The sequence below is a fragment of the Cotesia glomerata genome, linkage group LG5 (assembly GCF_020080835.1).
Source record: "Cotesia glomerata isolate CgM1 linkage group LG5, MPM_Cglom_v2.3, whole genome shotgun sequence".
Lineage (NCBI taxonomy): Eukaryota > Metazoa > Arthropoda > Insecta > Hymenoptera > Braconidae > Cotesia > Cotesia glomerata.
Genome location: NC_058162.1, coordinates 7,962,486 through 7,986,303, shown reverse-complemented (window position 1 = coordinate 7,986,303; position 23,818 = coordinate 7,962,486). Strand labels below are relative to the sequence as shown.

General features: G+C 28.7%; 2 protein-coding genes across 2 annotated transcripts in view; both read left to right on the top strand.

Moving 5' to 3' along the window:
• The window catches only part of LOC123264969 (sonic hedgehog protein A), a 53,819-nt gene extending 46,445 nt beyond the window's left edge, over positions 1-7,374 (top strand). The window contains exons 2-3 of the mRNA XM_044728517.1: positions 4,373-4,634; positions 6,471-7,374. Coding sequence (XP_044584452.1) covers positions 4,373-4,634; positions 6,471-7,240 — 1,032 coding nt within the window. The 3' untranslated portion in view covers positions 7,241-7,374. The remainder of the gene's footprint in view (positions 1-4,372; positions 4,635-6,470) is intronic.
• A 2,386-nt stretch (positions 7,375-9,760) lies between these two features.
• LOC123265350 (short transient receptor potential channel 4-like) lies at positions 9,761-22,260 on the top strand. The gene is made up of 10 exons (XM_044729072.1): positions 9,761-11,013; positions 11,082-11,331; positions 12,182-12,358; positions 12,471-12,741; positions 16,422-16,527; positions 16,598-16,899; positions 18,865-19,116; positions 20,398-20,513; positions 20,592-20,750; positions 21,742-22,260. Exons 1-10 carry the CDS (start codon positions 10,721-10,723, stop codon positions 21,910-21,912), a joined length of 2,097 nt encoding a protein of 698 aa, XP_044585007.1. The 5' UTR covers positions 9,761-10,720; the 3' UTR covers positions 21,913-22,260.
• The last annotated feature ends 1,558 nt before the right edge of the window (positions 22,261-23,818 follow it).

Here is a 23,818-nt window from a genome sequence, read left to right as displayed (position 1 = left end):
TCGTATTGCACCCGATGGGGTTCCATGTTCGCACAGCGGGTCTCCGTAATGCCCCTCCCTGATTTTAACATCTATTTACAAACATTTTGTCCGTGAGCTGGACAACAATCTTATTCCACTCCATATACACAAATATTAATACACGGACACTGACAATGACCGACAATAAAAAATTACCCAACGCCGCCCGGTATCATAGAACACACATTCTAAAGATCATCTTCCTAAATACTTGTTAGTACTTTTTTAATTGTTTTTAGTTTTTTCCTCCTTGTTCTATTCAGATTTTCTTAAGATTCTCACGCTCCGCACTTAAATTTTCAAGAATTAATTTTTTTTTTTTCAATATTTTGTTAAATAGTTTACTTTCAATTGTTGTTATTAAATTTTCAATTTTGACTCAAAAAAATGTCAGGTGATTTTTATAGTTACAATATTTTATTAAAAATTTTAATTCCAAAATTATTCAGGGAAATCATGAAGATTAATTTTGATTTAGTAAAATATTATACTGCAAATTATTATCATCAAATATTTTGACTTTTGAAAATTTTGGTTCAAAAAATGTCTCTTAAATTTTTACATCATCAATATTTTCTCAAAAATTAAAATTCTAAAATCATTCCATAAAATCATAGGGATAAATTTTAATTTAAGTATTATAATTCATATTATTATTGTCAATTTCCGATTTTTAATCATTGTTTTTTAAAATATTAAATATAAAAAAAAATGTCTCCAAAATTATTTAGAAAAATTATAGAGATAAATTTTGATTTTATCGAATATTAGACTTGCAATTATTATTATCAAATATTTAGACTTTTGAAAAATTTTGTTTAAAAAATTGAATATCAAATAAATGTCTGCCTTAATTTTTTATATCTTCAATATTTTCTTAAGAATCTTAATTCCAAAATTATTCAGTAAAATTATGAGAATAAATAATGAATTTATTAAATACGATACTTGAAACATTAATTATCAAATTTTGAGTTTCAATAATCCTGTCTAAAAAATTTTTAGTATTTTCAACATTTTCCTAAGAATATAAAAATCATTTAACAAATCGAATTTTACGGAATACGCAAGTTATTCCTTGCTTTTTTACCGAATCACAATTTCAATTTCTAAGAAGATATCTCCGAATTGAAAAAAAATTTTTTTAATTTACTAAAAAAGTCTATATGATAGATTATTTCCTTTGAAAAATTTCTCCAAGAATACAAAGATCCATTCGAAAGTACAAATTGAATCAAAGTTCAATAAAAATGCAAGTCACCAAAAAAAAAAGTAAAATCTGTGAAATATAATAAAAATTAGTGCATTGACAATAACGGAGCGTAAAAGCCATCCAAAGCTGTAGCAAATACCAGGATGAGTAATAATATAAATACAGGACATACAATAGATTTCCGAACCGAAATAAAAGTCAACGAGTTTTTCCGTTGACTGTTGGCTTTCGCACCGAATAGTTTTTTCCCCGATAGTTTTTTTATTTATTTTATTCTAAAAAAAAAAATCACACACGGCCCGTGCGTCTGAAAGTCTTCAGCCGAGCATCAGTTTTGACATTATGAATAAGTTTGAGCAAAAAAACTCACACCCTCATCTCTTTCACTGTTCTCGTTTCGGTTTCGGTTTCGGTTTAGTTCTTTGGATGATCCCGAGGCTCATCCCAGGTAAAAGATCCAAAGTGACACGAAAGAAAAATATTTATACGATATTGTATAAAAGCCTTTTGGCTTTCTTCCATCTTGTATTTATACTCGTGTTTGCCCCCAATTCGGCATGGACTTTTGGTTCTTAATAATTCTCCTCAATACAAGCAGTCTCTCAATAACCGACCGCTAGACTGGACTAGTCATTTTTTCTTTCACGTCTTTAACATTTATACCTTTCATTCCTGTCAAACAAACGGTCAAAACAACCATTTATTTTTCATTCTTAAACGCTTTAACTATTTACCTGATGCCTCATGCTTACACTTTTTTCCTTTCTTCGCTCGACACTTTGTTTTATCTTAGAAATCATGACCATAAATCGCATTATATTAACAATCCTTTTTAATACTTATTACAAACAGCGCTCGGAAGTTTTTGATTTGTACTAAGTAGGATTTTAAACATTTTTTTTTACATAAAGTTTTTAATCCTTGTTGGTTATTCTTTTTTAAACTTTTAACATTGGACACTCTTGATTGTGTCAAAAATTTTTTATACAAAATATTTAGCAAAATATTCAATTTTAGTTTTTCTTTATACAAAAAAAAAGTATTAGTTCAAAAATTTTTAACTTAAAATAGATAAAAAATAATGAATTTATAATATTCAAAATTTTTTATCTCTGTCATTTTTCAAAAATAAATGTTTATTTAGTGTTAAAAATTATTGTATAAAATTTTTATTTGTAATTGATTTCATACCAAATTTAACCAAAATAACTATTTGATTCTTTTTATTTACTATAAAAATTATTAAATCAAAAGTAAAAATTAAAATTTTTAATTTTTGCTAGTAGAAAAAGTTCAAAAATGATAAATTTTTTATTCAATAAAAAAGGAAAAATTTTTCAATTTTTGCTTAAAAAAAACTAGTCATTTATTTTACTCAAAATTTTATTATTGTAATTTTTCATACTTCAATTATTTGAATAGTATTGATTGAAAAATTTCTTGACTGGAGAAAAAAATTCTTGGCTCAAGAAAATTTTCGGGTGCCTGAAGGAAGACCGAAGTTGTGTTGGCCAAAGTAAAAATTTTTCTTGAAATTCTATTCTTGGTGCAAGTCATTTTTTCTTAATTCAAATTATTATAAATACTTGATACAACAAATTTTTATATTTGATCAAAATTTTTAGATACTTCAGGGAAGCAGCGCCACTTACTTCAGCTGAGAAAAAAATTTTCTCACCTTGAGAAAATTTTTCTCGTGAATATTTGATACCCATTTTATATTATTTCAGCGTGAAATTATACATATTAAATGAAAAAAAATGGTTCAATATATTCGATCTTCCCATTTGACATGTTAAGCAATAACAATATTAATGAAAATTGACTTCTATCTTTATATTTAATTGTTTGAAGCAAGAGAGAAATTTTCTCAAGACAAGAAAATTTACTTATATACCAAGAACTAAATTTTTTGGAGCAAGAGGCTAAATTTTCTCAAAACAAGAAGATTTTCTTGACTTAAATAAATTTTCTTGGATCGAGATACGTATTTCTTAAAGCAAGAGAATTAATTTTATTGGAATAAGTGAAATTTCTTGTGTCAAAAAAAATTTTTTTTTTCGCTCAAAAAAATAATTAGGAAGAAAAATATTTTCTTGGCTCAAGTGAGCCTTTTTTTTGTGTGCAAAAATTTTTATGGTAATTTTTAGAGTAACTTTGGTCAAAATACTTTATTTTTTTTACATGTGTAAATTTTTATAATAAAAAAAAAATATGTGTGTGTACCAGAGTACACAAGTAAGAAGTGAAACTTCTTTATGACTTATAATTTTTTTACTATTTACAACTTCACAGAAATTGGCTAGATGAGGCACGCGAAAAATAATTTTTCAAGATTAAATTAAACATATTTTTGTATTATAGACATGCATACCAATAATATGAGTAATTCATTTTATCATTGCTTTTATTATAATCATTGTAATTCATCAATTATGATCTCATCATCATTACCATTGTTGTCATTTTTTAAACTCTACCATTATTTAATCGGTTTATAAAAATTATGTAAAGAACTTTAATATTCATATTTTCTTCTATAACTTAGTAAAAATAATTCAAAACAGATATTTAATAACTAACTCAATTACACAAGTTATGAGTAAATAATTGGAATTATCTATTCAAAGTAATACAATTATATAATGACAATTAATCTTGTAGACATGCAATGATTTTATAGAATTAAAAATGAATAGATAAATCTTTAGAAACAAATAAATAAAAAAGATGTACGTATACATATTTTTATTTACTAATAATTGTATTTTTTTTTATTTTTAAATTATCAATTAATTTGTTTTTTTTTTGTTTTTAGATTTATTCTTTACGGCGCTATACTGAACTTTGATAAAAAAAAAAAAAAAAAATAACATGGCGCGTAACCGAAGATTGTGACGATTTTTTTTACATTGCTATAAACTTTCTCTCATATGTCGATAAAGAAGTTTCACTTCAATAAAAGCTCAAATCTTAGATTTTTCACCAATTTCAAAAAGCTTAAAATTAATGAATTTTTTCCTTAAAATAATTTCTTAAAACATTTAGAACTTAAACTTGCTTAAAAAATTCATATGAAAAAAAATTACTTTTAATAAAAAACAAATACTAATACCACTTAAAAAATTTATTTTCCAGAGATGTAAAGAGAGACTGAATACATTAGCAATATCTGTAATGAATCAATGGCCAGGAGTCAAATTACGCGTCACTGAAGGGTGGGATGAGGAAGGAAAACACGCAACAGATTCGCTTCACTACGAAGGACGAGCCGTTGATGTAACGACAAGTGATCGAGATCGTTCCAAGTATGGAATGCTTGCAAGGCTCGCTTTTGAAGCTGGCTTCGACTGGGTCTACTACGAATCCCGATCTCACATCCACTGTTCCGTTAAATCAGGTAAGTGCTTTTCCAAAAATATTTTTGTTTTAAAGTGTTAAGTAAAAAGAGAAAAGGTGAAAATAAGAAGCAGCAAGCTTAAGCCAGGAGTCAGAGTATGTATACACATATGTATATATCTTACATGGATATATGGAAGAATATAGTCAGCACCGGGCATTAAATCTTTGATTTACTCGAAAGCGGAAGGTTCTGAAGTAAAACGACGCGTTAATATGTTTTTTTTAAAAAGAATATATTTAAGAACTTTTCAAGCGGTTGTATTGATGACACTGCCGCGTGTAATATATCGTCGGATATGAGGATGCCCAATGAGAATAAGAATAAGAATGTTATTTTAGAAAGAAAAAAAAAATAAAAATAAAATAGAAAAAATTCAGAGATAGTATAATGTTAAATTAAACGAGAGATAAGAAAAACTTAGGAGTTAAATTTATAGAACTTTTCGTTTTAAATTTATTGTTTATCAGTCATAAATAAAATAAAATTAATTTCTTAAACTGTTACTGTTTTTACAAGCCCGGTACGAGTCATCAGGCATTCTAATTGATTGCATTAAAAATATTTTATTGATAAGAATTTAGAGTTGAGAAATCTTACGAGTATTATATTTATAAACAAACATTTATTATTTTTATTTTATCAATGCTCGCTTTTATTGATAATAAAAATTTACAATTAAGTAAATTACCTGATTTAAATTCAACTGTATATTTTATTAAACAAAAAGTAATTCGTAATATAAGATAAATATTTCGATTTAGATAATAAAGGGATTCCCCTTTGAATTTTACGCCGAATAAATGGATGCAATAAATATAAAATTGATTTGAGAAATTTTATTGGTTGCAGCAATTTTGTTTAAATTTTTGTTTTACGATCGGAAATTTTCCGTGGAAGGTTAAATAGTTGTCTTCTTTAACGGCGCTATCGCGGGTAGTCTTCTTCTATTGCCAAACTTACATTTCAAGGCTCCAAGGATAATCTAAACTAATATTGAGATTTTACTCTAAAGATTTTTGCATTTTATTACTCTTGTTTATTATTTAAATAATTATGATTGTAAACACATTAATCTAATCTGCTTGAGTAGAATTATAAAACTTATTTATTATAATTAATATTATCAAAATAATTTAATCGTTTGTTTGCAAAACCTCATTAAGGTAACCAGTTTTTTCTGGAAAAATGAATAAAGAAATTATAAAAATTAGACTGCAGAATTTTTGTAAGCTTATTGTAAAAGAAGAAAGAGAAATTTTAGATTGAAAAAATAAAAAGTACTCAGAAAAAAAAATTCTTGACTCGAGGGTAATTTTTTTTGGCAGAAAAAAATACTAAGGAAGACTAAAAATTTCTTGAATTAAGTCAAAGTTTTTCTTTCAATTTTTTTTTACAATAAAATGAATTTTTTGTTAATCTTTGATATCTATTTTCATTCCAAACTCATTTAAAATTATTTTATACTTTTTAGTTCAGTTTGCTATCGAGCCGTATTTTTTATTTTTTTCATCTCAAAGCTAGCAAGACTCGAGTTTCAAGATAAAAAAAATAGCAACATTTTTCCGCTCTAACTCGTGAAATCCTTTCAACTAAATCAATACAAATGTCAGTAGTTTATTCCGCTCAATTCGTTTCTCTAAGCCCTCGAAGCTTCTACGACAATTTTCTGGATGAGAAATGAGACTTTTATCTCTTCCATTGATATCTCGAATTAATGATCGTTCTCAAAATCTAGAGAAGATTAATCTTAAAAAAATTCCAATAATTACTTCCTAAAATAATTTATCTTCCTAAAATCAAATAATAATAACAATTATTTTTATTTTCCAACAGAATCATCATCAGTAGGAAAATCAGGCGGTTGTTTCCCCGGAAAAAGTCTAATCCGAACATCAGACGGCAGCCAAAAAGCGCTGTCAGACCTGAAAGTGGGCGAGAAAGTAGCAGCCTTGGACTCTCGCGGCAACGTTGTCTACAGCGAGGTCCTGGCGTTTATGGACCGCCAGCCAATGGAGAAGCGACAGTTTATCAAGCTCACAACAGCATCCGGGAAACATTTGACCCTTACACCCGCGCACTTGGTACCGGTCCAGCAGAGCGATAAGGAGACAGTGACTTTCGCCGCTCGGGTTAAAATTGGCGACCGTATCTTGGTCCAGGATTCTGTTCCATCAATTTTATCTTCTTCTTCTTCTGCAGAAGAGCTCAGATTACGCTGGGACTCGGTAATTGAAGCAAAACTAATCCTTGACAGCGGAGTGTACGCTCCACTCACCAGTGAAGGAACTGTCTTGATAGACGATGTTGTCGCTTCTTGCTACGCAGTCGTTGACAGCCAAACTTTGGCCCACTATGCCTTCATGCCCTTCAGAGTCTTCCATTACATCCAGTCGTCCTTGGAGAGCATTTACAGCTTCTTTGTGCCCAGCTATAATTCATTTTCTGAAGTTCCGGACGAGAAACTAGAAGAAGACGAGGATTTGGCTACCAACGAGATCCAAGACCGCGAAATCGAGGACTCTGAACCCCAAGGTGTTCATTGGTACCCGTCTTTCCTTTACAAAATTTCTGCATACGTCCTGCCGTCTTCAATGATATACTAATTAAAAATTACCTTATATTTGACTCGGCAAGGTGACAATTTATTTAATTAAAGGAATTCATTATGTCAAAGATGTAATGCTTAATTTAAATCAATCATTAAGATATGAAAATAAAAAAAAAATACAATGAATTTTATAAATATTTATATATAAATATGAATTATAATTATTAATTATTTTATAACTATTTATAAACAAAACAAATTTATATTCTTATTATTAAGTCGTAGAGAAATAATGGCCAGTCTCAGTCGCATTTTTTTAATTATTAATTAATTTACGTACTTATGCGTATTTGTAAATAATAATCGATCGCTTTTATAATTATTTTAGATCTTTTGGAAAACCCAAAAATAAAAAAAAAACATATTTATCAGTTAATTAACTGTACTATATTTTTATTTTATTATTATTATAATTATTTTTATTATTATTATAATTATTGTAATTGTTTAGTTAAGTTAATTATTAAAAAATAAAGACTAGATTTTTTGCTTTTTACTTTTTGTAAAGCTTAAGTTATAATATTATTTTATTATTATTTTTTTTATTAATAATATTATTATTATATTTTTATCGAATTATATCGTAAAATGATTGTACGTAGTAAAAGTTATAAATTATGTATATATTGAAGGATGAAATAGATTCAATGCTAAATTAATAAATGGTTGTTATTTTTTATTATTATTCTTATGTTATTAATAATATTAGATTTAACAATAATCACTGAAGAAGTTTGTCATTATTATTTTTATGTTTGTATGTTTTTATTTTTTTTTTTTTTTTTTTTTCAAAAATTATTTGGAACTGTTTAAACTTCTATCTCTGTGAAGAAAGATACTTAGTTTGAGAAAATTTTTTATAAAAATGTTATTTCAAATTTATTATTCCAATAATAATACTAAAAACTCTCCAACGTTACACTGTTTTTTTTTTTTTATTTTATTTAAAAAACAAATAAATGAGAAAAAAATATTTTTGAAAAATTGCGTTCAAAGTTAAAAAAAATTTTTTTCTTCAATTTTCTGCATAGATATTTATCTCTTATTATAATTATTAATTTATTATTATTGATTTATCTATTATAATTATTATAATTAATCCAAAAACATAAGGTTATAAATTAATAAATAAATATAAATGAAGTAACGTCATTAACAATTAAAAATGAAGAAATACATAAAATGCCTTAAATGCAAAAACCAATATGTACTATTATAATTGCCGGAAACTTTTTCTCCAAATAAATTTCTATCTGATTAGTTCGTTTTATGCGTCCTGAATTTGTATCATAATAATTATTTTTGTTTGTAACCTCTTTTGTTTATAATTTATTGTTATGTCAAATAAGATATAGTTGCTTACGTTTCATTGAATATTTATAAGTTATTTTATTTTATTTTATTGTGAATTTACTGGGTTAGATTCGAGGACCAGATTGAGACAATTGTTTTGATATTGAAGCTAAATAAGGGATGTTCTTGAGAAGTGAGAGGAAATGAGAGTAGAATGGAAGAAACTGAGGCGCCAGACGCTTCCTCAGAAGATGAACTTGACAAAGTTAAGGTTATTGTACTTGAATTTTTTTAGATTACAGATAGTTTTAAGGTTTTGCTTCTTTTCAAAGGAAATTTAACTTTGTTCTCTTCCGGCAGAGCCAAGGAGTTGTTTTACCGCAACTTACCAGTGTTGAGAAGTATTTCTTTGACTTTGTTGCCAATGGAAATCTGACATGTGTTAAAAAGTTTCTTAAAGCTAATCCACATTTTAAAATTAATGCTGTTAACTATCAGGTATTTTCAATGAGTTATTTATACCGAAAATTTTAATTTAGTCTCTACTACTACTTATAGTTATAATAATTATGATAATGATATTAGCTTGTGTAATGAATATTCTATGATTATACCTTATTAAAATAAATTATTCAATTAATTTCCATAGTAGGAACAATGGTCGGGTTAGTAATACAACTGGACGATTTTAAATTTTGTTGGTCTTTTAAAATTTCATGATTTTAATCGACGAAAAAAATTTTTAAAGCTTCGTATAAATCACACAATAAATCTATCCAAGACACAAACTTATTGTCAATTTGTTAACACAATTTACTATAATTATTTTCAAACGTCAGCGTGCGTTAAATTACTACAAAAATGTTGATAAAACTAATTTAACTAAAATTAGGCACTGAAATTTTTGTTGAAACAAAAACTGTAAAATGTAGACATCGGCCATATTAAATATTAGCCATAATACTAGAGTTACTAACTACCAAAAATATTACAACAGTGTAAAAATTAAAAGGCTGTTCTGAATATATAAAAAACAAATAATTCCTCGCGTTTAAATAATGACCTGACTTTATTTTGGAATTTAGTCGGCGACTTTAATAAAATTATTCGATGATAAATTTGATAAATTACAACCTCTAAAGTGTAACTTGGTAAATTCAAAAGTTTAAATTCGACAATAGAATTTATATTTTATCTATTGCCTAAAATGTTTAAGTTAATACCGAAAATAAAACGCTAAAAGTGTATCTCCGGTCATAAATCAGAACCTAACAAGACAATAATTTGAAAACTATCACACAACAAAAAAGTCTAATTCATCCTGATGAGACCTGAAAAAACCGGCATCGGGCCTCTGATGCATCATAAAAGCCTAATATTTAGTAAACACGTCTAATCTCCACCAGTACAAGTTGAGATCTAGATCGAGATCCAGATGTAAGGTATCCTGTAAGGTATCCTGTAAGGTAAGGGCATGAATGACTCGGAGAAAGAATGAAACGCGTGCGGTAAAGTGACGGGGCACATTAAATTAGCCTTATTCAGGATCAAATGTTCCCAATATAATAAAAAAAGGCAATTGACGCAACCAGTACAGCAACATAACGCCATAACAGTGTTAGAGTCAGATCCATACCAAAGGAGCGGCGTTTATTGAAAAGAGCGGCTTTTCCGAGGATTCTTTAAGTGGCCTATAAACTACCGATGCCTTCACAACGGGGGTTATTCCGTTACCCACATTTCTGATGTTATTCGCCTTCTGTCACTTGGTCTTTTTCTTATATTACTATACAGAGTATAATACTACCGTCTATTGTCAACTCTCAGTGTTGAGGATGTAACAGACTCCAAGGTTCTCAATAAAAAACATGGCGTCAACTTCTTTGTCGGTTCTCGGGCCGACAGCTTCACAAATCCCGCTTTCTTCCCTCTCTCTTCCATCCCAAAATTCACTTACAACTATGAAATTTCTTCTCTCACTCCCTCGAGCCTTTCTCACGCCCTCCACAATCCAATATCAGCTCCTCAATTTCCATTTACTAATTTACTAATTTTACTGTCGCATCAACCTATAACTTACGCTAACGCTGACTTTTAGCTGATGTGACGCATTCTAACCTCACATTTATGCCTGCAGAACCTCTCAGCCCTTCATATAGCCGTGTTAGAACGCGACATACAAATGCTGGAACTGTTACTTTCGGTTCCGAACGTCGACTGCAGTGACACCGCCCTACACGCGATCCGAGACAACCAACAGCAAATGGCGGTGATGATTCTCAACAAAATGGAGGAGCAACGTCCTCACTCGGAGTTCGCTGGCGCTGTAGATAGTTCGGAATTTTTGGACGAAACTACACCTATGGATGTTGCTGCGGCCTACGGACATTTTGATATGATTAAATTACTTACTGATAGAGGACATTCAATCACGAAACCTCATCCGCCTGATTGCTACTGTCGAGAAATTTGCAAGTAATTCAATTGTTTTATTTTTGAGATTTTTGCTTGGAACTTTTTTAGTGAATTTTCTTTTATTTCAGGCGTGAAAAGGAAAATGAGGACCCTTTGACACTCGACAAAAAAAGACTGGCCCGGTATCAAGCCTTCTCGAATCCTGCTCATATTTGTCATATTTCTTCGGACCCTATTCTCAAAGCCTTTCAACTTTCATCCGAACTTACAAGAGCTGCTGTCGTGCAACGGGAATGGCACAAGTTTTACAAACAACTATCGCAGGTTTTTTTTTTTAAATTCTTGTTTTTTTGTTATAAATTTTATAAAAAATTTATTACGGGGAAAATCCCTTAAAACGGCTCAAGAGTCATTTTTTGGTAATTGTTTTAATAGGTGATAAAATAATTATAGAATTTTGGAGTTTTAATATTATTTTGTTTGAATTTTGAAGAGTACAAAAATAATTTTTTTTTACAAAATAGTGAATTAGTGAAATTTTCTTCGAACTGGCACAAGCTCCAAAAGTTCTGTATTTGTCACTATTTTTCTATTAATGTAAAGCAAATAAAATAGCTTTTTATTTCTGACCTAAGCTTATTAAAAAAAAAACTGAAAAGCTGTTGACCGGTAGTCCATCCCTGGGGGCGTATCAAGTTAGCAGTGGCAAGACCCATCTTGGACGGATATTTATTATTGATTTCTCGGAATTTAAACAAACAACAATATTCTAAATAGAGCAACTAATTAACAACAAAAAAGCAACAAATTTAGCACCACAAATAAATTTTGTTGTTTGAATAATAAGTCAATGCATGATGGACGAGTTCAGGCTAGCTTCATAGACCTCATCCCTGGAACTTTCCGCTTTTTTCGAGCTTGAAATGCTCGAAAATCTTCCAATTGGTTGCCTTTTGAGCTCTTTGATTTAAGAAAAAAATTTTTGAGCCAAAAAATAATTTTAAAGAATTTTCTTTTTAATTCAAAGTAACAATAATTTTCAAAATGATTTTCTTAGTTCAAAAATTTTTCACTTTTAAATATGTGCAATGATTCAGTCAAAATTAAATATTTTAATTTTTCCTCTCGCAAGTAGATTCTCAATACATTAAATTTTTGAATTATAAAAAAATTAAATTTTTTAAAGTTTCTAAGAGAATTTTCCCTTTCAAAACTATTAATTTGATAGGACGTGACACGGTTTGGAGCGGAGCTAATTGCCTGTGCGAGAAAGGCCGATGAAGTAGAACATGTTTTGGAAAGAAAAGCTGGGATGGTTTTTTCCATGAATTTCATTTTTCCACGATTACTTCTGGCGATTGAGTGCAAGCAGAAGGCTTTCGTAGCCCATCCTAATGTTCAACAGGTATTATTATCATTATTTATATTATTGTTGTTATTATTATCATAGGGTTTAGGTTAACTTTATTTTGGGAAATTCGTTTCACAGTTTATTTATTTTTCACTTTATCCACGAGGTAATTGAAAATAAATGGATCGGAGAATGGTACGGGTGGACGAAAAAATCCCGAGCTGCCAAAATAGCGACCGTTTTTTGGAGGATACCCACCTTTTGGTTCATGGCGCTCTGGGTTTGGGTTGCTCCAGGCTCAAAACGTGGCAGAAAGTGGCAGATTCCCGTTCATCGTTACATTTCAATTGTCGCGAGTTACTTGGTCTTCTTGACGATTTGCTTTCTACAGTCGAATGTCAACAAAAAAAATCAGCTGCGTGGCCCACCAAATACTGGTAATTAACACAAATTTATGTATTTATAAAGTCATGTGAGGCAAGAATGCGCAATTAAAAATTCAAACTAGTAGCAGTTGAAATTGAGAAACATGTAATCATTTTTAGGATTTTTTTTTTAACAAATAAATTAGAGCGAGAAAAATTTAGAAAAAAAATTACACATTTAGAAGTTGTAAAAAAATTATAAATGCAATTTTTCAAAAATAATTTTCTAGATCTAGTTTATTTTTAAAATAAAATTCAAAAATTATCAAGTGTCTGCTATTTTCATTGTTACGAAAAAAAAATAAAAATAAGCCGCCTATAGAGTATTTATTTGGGTAATAATAAAATTAAGAAATAAACTCTAAAAACTTAACATCGAAAAAAAAACTGATTAATCTGAATGATTATAAATGCGCACACTTACCCTGTACTGCGGGTAAGTGTGCGCACTCGTGAGGGGTAAATTTGCGCAGCTGAGGGAAGTTTGTGGATTTTTAATGCCTTATGTATACTGATTTTAATTATACTTATATGAATTTATTGGCACATAACATAACTTCATACCGTGCGCGTCATTGATTCGTACCGGTTGAAAAATTTTAAGGTAAAATAGAAAAATTAAAATTTCGACATCTGTAAATAAAGATAAATCAATAAAAGGAAAATCTTTACAAGCATCAATTTGAACGAAATTGAAAAAATAAATAACTCAAAATATCAATCACGATTAAAATAGAAATTTAAAATATTAGTAATTAAAATAATCACACACTTTATAAAATAAATAAAAGTAAAATTATAATATTAAAAAAAAAGACAACGATATAATTAGATAATTTTAAAATTTATCAAATATAAATATAGGCATTGGATAAAATAAAATGAACTAAATTCAGAGAAGTCAGTAAAAAGACATTTGAGCATTTATATTTATAAAAATATTGATAGTTATTAATATATAAATTCTTAAACAATAGACATCTATAAATATAGACTAGACAATTTAGAAACCCATGATTTTAGACATCTGTAAATTTTTATTTATATTAATTCATAAATTCAAATAAAAATACAATTAAATATATAATTGCTTGCAATTTACGAGCTAATAAAAAATTGAAACAAAATTTCTATAAGGCTCTAGAGCACGAGACCACAACCCATGAATATTTACGGTGTCGGTTCTCCAGGAGGTTGCGGATTAGGCTGCTGCGGGACTTCCTGCGCTCCAAATAAATAACCTAAACATTTTTAAAATAGCAAGTGTCGTATTTATCAGAGTTAGCTACTCATGGAGGCTTACGGAGTCGGTTCTCCAGGAGGTTGTGGATAAAGCAGCTGTGAGATTCCTCGCGCTCCAAATAATAACCTAAATATTTTTAAAACAGTGAGTGTCGTATTTATCCTAGTTAACTACTCATGGAGGTTTACGGAGTCGGTTCTCCAGGAGGTTGTGGATTAGGCTGCTGCGGGATTTCCTGCGCTCCAAATAAATAACCTAGACATTTTTAAAATAGTAAGTGTCGTATTTATCAGAGTTAGCTACTCATGGAGGTTTACGGAGTCGTTCTCCAGGAGGTTGCGGATCAGGCAGCGGTGAGATTCAACAGAAAATGACAATTTCACTGGTGAATCAGTGGATTTCCACTGATCTAACCAGTGGACATAACAGCGCGCATGCGCGCAGATATTTTGTTCACTGATTCAACCAGTGAACTTCACTGATTCATCAGTAAAATTGCATTCACTGGTTAGAATCAGTGAAATTTCACTGATTTCTTTTAAGAGAGTAGGTTATTATTCGGAGTGCGGGTAATCCCGCCACTGCCTAATCCGCAACCTCCTGGAGAACCGACTCCATAAACCTCTATGAGTAGCTAACTAGGATAGAACGACACTCACTATTTTAAAAATGTCTAGGTTATTATTTGGAGCGCGGAGAACCTCACCGCTGCCTAATCCGCAACCTCCTGGAGAACTGACTCCCTAAACCTCCATGAGTAGCTAACTCTGATAAATACGACACTTACTATTTTAAAAATGTCTAGGTTATTTATTTGGAGCGCGGGGAATCCCGCAACAGCCTAATCCACATCCTCCTGGAGTACCGACTCCGTAAACCTCCATGAGTAGTTAACTAGGATAAATACGACACTCACTATTCAAAAAATGTCGAGGTTATTATTTGGAGCGCGGGGAACCTCACCGCTGCCTAATCCGCAACCTCCTGGAGAACCGACTCCGTAAACATTCAAGGGTTGTGGTCTAGTGCTCTAGAGCCTTAGAGAAATTCTGTTTCAATTTTTTATTAGCTCGTAAATTGCAAGCAATTATATATTTAATTGGAAGGTTGGCAATAGCCTAATCGGCTCGGTACCTGCATTTCGAAAGAGTGGGACCAGGGTTCGATTCCGGCGCGCACCAATATTTTTCAATGATTATAAACTAAGAATATGTGCGTTTCATTGCCAGCCTCTGTACCGGTCGGGTTTTCTGTGGTTTTCCCATATAGTTATGGAGGTAAAATGTCATTATAGAAGTACCTCCATACTATTTAAGACCGTAATGCAAATGCAGGTACTGATTATAACGCGTAAGTCGGCCACAGTCGCAGCACATGTGTGTCGGGTATGAAAAAATCCCGACATGCAGGGGGGTGGGGACGAAAAAGTGGTTGAGAGTTATAATGACGGGGTTGAGAGACTATATTGCGGAGAAAAAAAGTGGAGAGACAATAATTCCCCACCCTCCCTTGTAAAACACTCTACAGTGATACAAGTAAAACCATCCTCAATTATAACCTCAATTATATTTAATTGTATTTTTATTTGAATTTATGAATTAATATAAATAAAAATTTACAGATGTCTAAAATCACGGGTTTCTAAATTGTCTAGTCTATATTTATAGATGTCTATTGTTTAAGAATTTATATATTAATAACTATCAATATTTTTATAAATATAAATATTCAAATGTCTTTTCACTGACTTCTCTGAATTTAGTTCATTTTATTTTATCCAATGCCTATATTTATATTTGATAAATTTTAAAATTATCTAATTATATCGTTGTCTTTTTTTTTAATATTATAATTTTACTTTTATTTATTTTATAAAGTGTGTGATTATTTTCATTACTAATATTTTAAATTTCTATTTTAATCGTGATTGATATTTTGAGTTATTTATTTTTTCAATTTCGTTCAAATTGATGCTTATAAAGATTTTCCTTTTATTGATTTCTTTATTTACAGATGTCAAAATTTTGATTTTTCTATTTTACCTTAAAATTTTTCAACCGGTACGAATCAATGACGCGTACTGTATGTTATGCTAAATAAAAAAGCTCAAATACATTATTGACAGAAAGAAAAATTAATTTACTTTAATTGTTATTTGCAGTACAGTGTGACAATCTTTGCTATGACAGCAAATTTGCAAATTTGCCTTTACAGCACCAGATTCTTAATATTTTATTTTTTAAGTAAACGAATCAAACCATATGAGTTTTTCTTGCATAAACTAATTTTTAACCAACAAACCTTTAATTTTTTTACATATATCATAAACTTTCCCCTTCCCATTCATAAATAAAGGGGTTGCGCGCAGTTATCCTACATGAATTCTGTAATATATAAATGATTGATCAGGAAGTGTATTTTTTTCGATGATTGATAAAATGGATTTCAGGGTGCGAGGTGCCGCTAGTTATTTATGTGATATCGTTCATATGGGCTGCGATACGTCTATGTATGATTCATGGCCCCAGCAGATACTTTCGCTCTCGATGGAATTGGTAATAAAAGTCATAAAAGATATCATCCGGTGGGTGAAACAATAACTTTATCAGTTGATTAATTTTTTAGGTACGAAGTTGTAATGCTCATATTATTTATCATGACATTTATCTTCTGGATAGCTTCGGCTATAGATGTGAGACTTCACGACCAGAGAGATCTCGAGCGTAAATATTGGCACAAATATGACCCGACACTAGTTGCCGAGGGTACGCTATGTCTTGCTACAATAATGGCCTTTTTCAAACTTATTTTTCTTTGCCAACTTGACTATAATCTTGGACAACTTCAAGTAACGCTGGGGAAAATGATACAAGATGCTACTAAATTTTTACTCCTTTTTTGTATTATCATAATTGCTTTTGCTGCAGGTAAATAATTATTCCAAGCATTAATAATTGTTTCACAAAAAAAAAGTTTACTTAAACTAATAACATTTTGGTCTTCAAAAATATTTTCTACAACTTATCAATTGAAAATTTATTTTTAAATTAAGCTTAAAGACATTTCAATTCAAATACACACTAAAAAAAATTGAATTGATTTAATAAAAAATTTTTTGTAAATTTTATTTTATTTGAATACTTTGTCTTGATTTAAAACAATGAAACTATTCATAATTATTTTTTTGGTTCAAGAAGTTTTTTTAATGCACAAAACTTGCTAATATAAAAAAATTTTTCTTTAAATTTAATAAGTAAATTCATGTAGAAAAATTTAATTTTTTAATCCGAAATATTTTATGTCTAAATGAAAAAATGAAAAAATATTAATTGAAAAATAATTTGTTACACTCAATTATTTGAAACTTTCAAATAAAAAATTTCAATGTACACTGTAAAAAATTTGCGGAGTGAACGCGGAGTGAATGAAGAGTGAATGATTTTTAATTGATTCACTCCCAGCGGGAGTGATATTTACTCCGCGAAGGAGTTAATTTTTATTAATAATAAAATCCACTCCGCATTCACTCCCAAAATAAATGAATTTAGAAATAAATAAATTTTTGTAAAGAAAATATTTTTATAAACCCTTTTTATATTTAATTATTAAAAATTTAATTTATTATTTTTAATAATATTTCATTTTAATTATTATTATAATGTTTTTATTTATTTTTTTTTTATAAACTAATTATAATTAAAAATTGTCAAAAAAAAATATGTAGATATATATATATATACTAGCGGACCCGACAGACGTTGTCATGTACACACGTCTTAAATTTAGAAATTTTAGGAATGAGCTTGTATAGTTGAAAACATCATTAGTTAACAATATGTAATGGGCATTCTTCAATAATTAACATTTTCGTAAATATAAGCCCATTCTGATTTTATACTCATCGAGAGCTTTCATTTGAGTACCCACATGCATTTTTGATATATTTTATATATTTATATATTTCACAAATACCATATATATAAAATATATAAAAAATGTTATGTGGGTACTCAAATGAAAGAACTCGATGAGTGTAACATCGGGATGAGCTTATATCTTTCAAAACTTCAATAATTAAGAAATGACATTGTATCTTGTCAACTAATGATATTTTTAAAGATAATAAGCTCATCCCGATGTTATACTAATCAATTTTTCATATATTTATATATATTATATATATATATATATATATATATATATATATATATGTATATATATATATATATATATATATACATATATACACACACATATATATAATTGAGGTTATAATTGAGGATGGTTTTACTTGTATCACTGTAGAGTGTTTTACAAGGGAGGGTGGGGAATTATTGTCTCTCCACTTTTTTCTCCGCAATATAATCTCTCAACCCCGTCATTATAACTCTCAACCACTTTTTCGTCCCCACCCCCCTGCATGTCGGGATTTTTTCTTTCATGCCCGACACACATGTGCTGCGACTGTGGCCGACTTACGCGTTATAATCAGTACCTGCATTTGCATTACGGTCTTAAATAGTATGGAGGTACTTCTATAATGACATTTTACCTCCATAACTATATGGGAAAACCACAGAAAACCCGACCGGTACAGAGGCTGGCAATGAAACACACATATTCTTAGTTTACAATCATTGAAAAATATTGGTGCGCGCCGGAATCGAACCCTGGTCCCACTCTTTCGAAATGCAGGTACCGAGCCGATTAGGCTATTGCCAACCTAATTTTATTTATATTAAATAATTAATTTTTAAATAATAAATATTATTAAGAACTTTATTATTAAGAATTTTTATTTAAATAATAAATTAATTTTCAAAATTAGTCAACCATCTTTTACTAAAATTTTTAACCAAAATCAAACTTATACTTAAAATTACTGCAAACAGGTCTAGGAAGACTCTATCAATACTACGACGGAATGGTCCAAGTAGACGACGAGTCAAAGATAAAAATCCAGCAAGTCTCGTCCTTCGTCGACTTTTTATCAACTTTCAAAACACTTTTCTGGGCAATTTTCTGTATGAGCACCATCGAGTCCGCGGATGTCATAATAGAAAACCTTCCCGGCGAAAGTGATTCCGAGTCAATTATCAACGAGCATGCTTTCACAGAAGGCATCGGATACTTTGCATTCGCGGGTAAGTAAACATAAAAGTTCACTTAAGGTAGTTGTCATGGTACAATATTGTCAAAAAATTAGAGAAAATACGCGCCGCAAAAGTATATGAGCTTGTAGCTAAGTAATCCATCATTTTTACGCAAGACTGTATCTGTGGAGACGCAACCCATACAATTGTTTCTGTCCGACTCCGTAGATATATACTTTTTCATAAGTAGTTGAACTTTAACCCGTTATTTATAAATAATTATACAATCAAAAATTAAAAAAAATTTTTTTTTAAACTCACAACGAATATATTAAAAGATTGTCAATTTTTTGAAAGTTTCTGACAGTTTTTTTTTATAACTGAGAAACTGGTACAGAACTGCAGAGAGCGTATGCAATCAATGTTAAATATCCAATTTTTAATTGAATTCATCTCGGGTTATAAGTGGTCAATCGACTTTCAATTTTTAGGGTAATTGTATCATTATGTTCTTAATAAGTATACAAAAATTTAGAATTTTCGACGTTATACTTTAACCACGACAACTTAACTACCTTAAGTAAATTTTACTTGATTCGAAAATTTTTCTTTTATCAAGTTAAATTTTTTTTGTCAATCGGACAAGTATTTTCAAAGTTATACGCATATTTATAAATGAAACTAAAGCCGAAAATTTTAAATATCTTCTTTTCAAAGTCAATAAGAAAAATTAATTAAAAATTAAAAAAAATTTCATATAATTTTCTTTGCTACGTTATTCACGTTCTTATCCACGGTTCATAATAATTCAATCGGTTCTTATTTTAATGATATTTAATATTTGATGTTTATTTAATTTTCATACAACGTTTCGCCACTTTCGCAGCTTCCTCAGGTACTACAACAGACAGTAATATTAATTAAAATTTAAATATATATAAAGATATTAACACGTAGTAATAATTTAATTAACAGATAAAATTAATCATATAAGTATGTAATCAATATAAGTATGTTATAATACCTGAGGAAGCTGCGAAAGTGGCGAAACATTGTATGAAAATTAAATAAACATCAAATATTAAATATCCTTAAAACAAGAACCGATTGAATTTCTTGACTATATTTTTCAATAATTTATCCAAAGATTAATACTTCCATAAATATTTTATATTTTTCTAAACAATTGGAGGCAAAAATTTTCATCTGAAAATTTTCAACCGAAGAAAATTATTTCTAAAGCCTAAAATTTTCCCTTTTGTACTATAAAAATTAATAAAATAAATTTTATAAATATGATTTAATAAAAAAATTATAATTACTTTCTTCCAGGTTTCGAGTGTATTTCTGTGATAGTTGTCCTCAACATGTTGATCGCTTGCATGTCGAACACATTCACGGCAGTTACTCGTAACGTCGACGTCGAGTGGACATTTGCTCGCACAGAAGTAATAAAACTATACATCACTTTAGAAGTTAATATACTTTTAAGATTTAATTTAACTTGCTAAAATAAAACTTTTCAGGTTTACGTCAATATCATGGCTCTGAACTCGTTACCGCCCCCTTTCAATCTTCTCCCGACTTGTAGCGAGTATCGCACAATCGTCGAGTTCGTAAAACTTTTATTTCGTCCAACTAAAACCAAACGAGCTCGATGGAACTTTAAACACGGCTGTTATATTGTAAGTTTTTAGTTATTAATTTTTTTTTTATTTATTAAATTTGTCTGCTAGAGAGGCTTCCTAGTTTCCTGGGGATTAATCGAATCTGGAAGTTTTTTATAACTTTAAAAAAGTATCTAATGATCATATAGAAGTAATTGAACTACTCAAAATTTTTTATTGAATTTTCAAGCCTTTTATTGACTAAAAAATAAATTATTTTTTAGAGAAAAAAAATTCACAAAATTTCTACAATTTTTAAAAATTGGGAATGTAATTTTGTAAAAATATTTTTTTTGTCATAATTTAGTTTGAAAAAAAAAGATTCATAAAAATTTTTTTAATTTTAATAAAAATATTAAGAAATCTTCAATTGCTAATTAACACTCAAAATTCTAAAAAAATTGTGATAATTTTATATAAATTTTTTTTTTATAATTTGTTATAAAGAAAAAGAGATTTAATACTTTATGAATTAATGATAAAGAAATTTTAATTAAAATTAAGACGTATGAATTTTTTAAATTGTAAAATATTAAAAAAAATTTATTTCATAATTTTCTAAATCCTCCACAATAGAGAATAAAATTCTACCATTTAAAAAATTACCAAAATTTTTCTCTGAATTAATTGTAAAAAATATTAGACCTCCTTTGTCCCGAAAAATCATAGTCGGTCGCGGTTATTTATTTCATAAATTATTTATTTATTCACTTGCTAAATACAGCTGTTACGAGTAAAATAAAATACAACTGTCATCCACGAAATAAAATACAGCTGTCATGAAACAAAGTAGATAATGATCTAGCTTCTTTACAATATTAAAATTAAGCAAGAAAATTTTGTGACAACCGTATCTGTATGATAATTATATACCCGATCTTTAAAATTCTAGAGCGGAGGTGTAAAAATGAATATTGTCTCTGATAAAGAAGATTTTGTCTAAACGACCTATGATATATTATAATAATATTAGTACATAAGTATAAATGTTAATAATTCTTTTTGTTAGGAAAATACTGCAGAGAACAACAATGAAAAATTTGAAGAAATAATGGGACTGCTAGTGATGCGTTACTTCCGTAAAAAACATGTAGAATCGGAAACGAACGAGATCCGGGGGCTCAGAAAAGATTTAAATGAGCTGAGGTACCTGCTGAAAGACGCCCTATCACCAGCTTGAACTAAAAATGAAACAAAATTAAGCCGTAAAAAGTAAAGAGTTAATTTTAACAGTTAATTTTATTTATATTTTATTGTATAAATTTTTATTATTTTAATTCATATTTCATTTACCGTACGGTAATAAAAAGTGACCGTCGTAGACTCGAGGGAAATCAGAGCGATAAACCGTGAATAGCAAAGTAGAATGCTAAATTATAACTTTAATATGAATATCATTTTAAAACAAAATAAAATATTTATCTTAACTTTGGCTTTGACATTATTTCACGTGTAAATATTTGATTATTTACTCATTTGTAAGTCAAAGAATTGAATCAGTAGGTCAGTTATTAATAAATTAGGATAAATCAATACGCATGGTTCTAATTTTTTTAATCATTTATAAATATTAAACGCAGTCAAATATAAACAAATAAATTTTTTGTTAATATATGTATTTTTTATTGTTGGATTATTATTATTTGATTTAATATTTTCCCAAGTGTTTAATCGCATTATGAAATAACTTTTATCTTTGTTATGTTACATAATAAACAAACATGTGAATATTTTAAATCCGTTCGTTAATAAATGAGGTGTGTAAGATTCTTTAATTACGCTCGTTTTAAATAAACAGACATCTTGTTTTACGATAATAATATTTTCAATTATATAATTAGTGTTTTTAAGAATGAATTGCACAATTTTTGTAATACTACTAACTATTGCGTCATCGGTTGCGGTAAGAATTAATTGATTGTTTTGATTTCGGTAATTAATTCATTTATTATTAGTTAAATTTGAGTCGAATTTTTTTAAGGTAATTAATCACGAATTCACTTGTATAATAAATTAATTTATCAGAATAAATATTAAAATGTTTTTTTTTATATTATTCTCGATAATTTAACCTTTGAGTATATACTTAAAAAAAATTTTATAGAGAATAAATGATAGTTTTAAAAAATTTCAATTTTTTTTAATATATGGGTCATTCCATGTCAAATCGACCAATAGTTGGAATCGACCCCTTCCGATTTGGATTATTTTTTGGTCACAAGTTTGCTTTTATCATAAAACAAAGTTGTGCCAAAGGGAAAAATTTAAAAAATTTTTTTCGAAAAGATATACAAAATTCAAAATTTCGCAGTTTCCCAGTTTTTCAATTTTGTTTTTGTAATATTTCGAAAACTATTATAGTTACAGACATGGGCCTGAGTTAATTTTAAAGGGGATACTTAGGACTATAAATAAAAATTTTTTTTGGGTAAAATTTTTGAAAAATCAAAAAGTGGGAAAATTTTGAAATTTTGAAAATCATAAAAATCAAAGCCCGTTATGAAATTTTTGACTCATTTTTTTTTTTATAGAGTACCTCTTACTAATCTTAAAATATCCTGAAATTTTTAAGAGGGTGTTTTTTTTTTCTTTGAAGATATAAATTTTTGAATTTTGGAAAATAATTTTTTTTTTTTTTTAAACCTCAGATGGTGTTAAGTTAAATAATTATTTAATTTTGTTATTCTTAATAATAAAAAATTAAATTCACGATATGATAATGAAAAAATAATTACAAAATTGAAATTGCTTTTTTATTGTTTGTAGGTATAATTTTATATTCAAATTCTATAAATACTATTCTATGTAAATTCCTCAATTTTGTTGAGCCAGGACATTTATTACATTTTCCAAAGTAGCAGTCATTCGTTGGTGGTTGACAGATAAACATTTTTATGCCATCCCGATTTGAAGATAACGGTTGGCTTTCATTTTCGAGTTTCAGTTTTCCAAGTTTTGCACCATCAAATAAAAGTTTAAAATTTTCGTGAATAAGGCAAACGCATACTACATGAGTACCAAATGCACCAGCAAGAACACATTCAGGTGGTCTTAAACTCGCAAATTTTGAAAAACCTACTTTATCA

Bases quoted from the DNA above. Each gene is read 5' to 3' on its own strand.
- LOC123265350 (XM_044729072.1), top strand. From the start codon at position 10,721: ATGCTGGAACTGTTACTTTCGGTTCCGAACGTCGACTGCAGTGACACC. The intron at 16,900-18,864 runs GTAAATAATTAT...TACTGCAAACAG, and splicing joins CATAATTGCTTTTGCTGCAG to GTCTAGGAAGACTCTATCAA. The intron at 19,117-20,397 runs GTAAGTAAACAT...ACTTTCTTCCAG, and splicing joins CGGATACTTTGCATTCGCGG to GTTTCGAGTGTATTTCTGTG.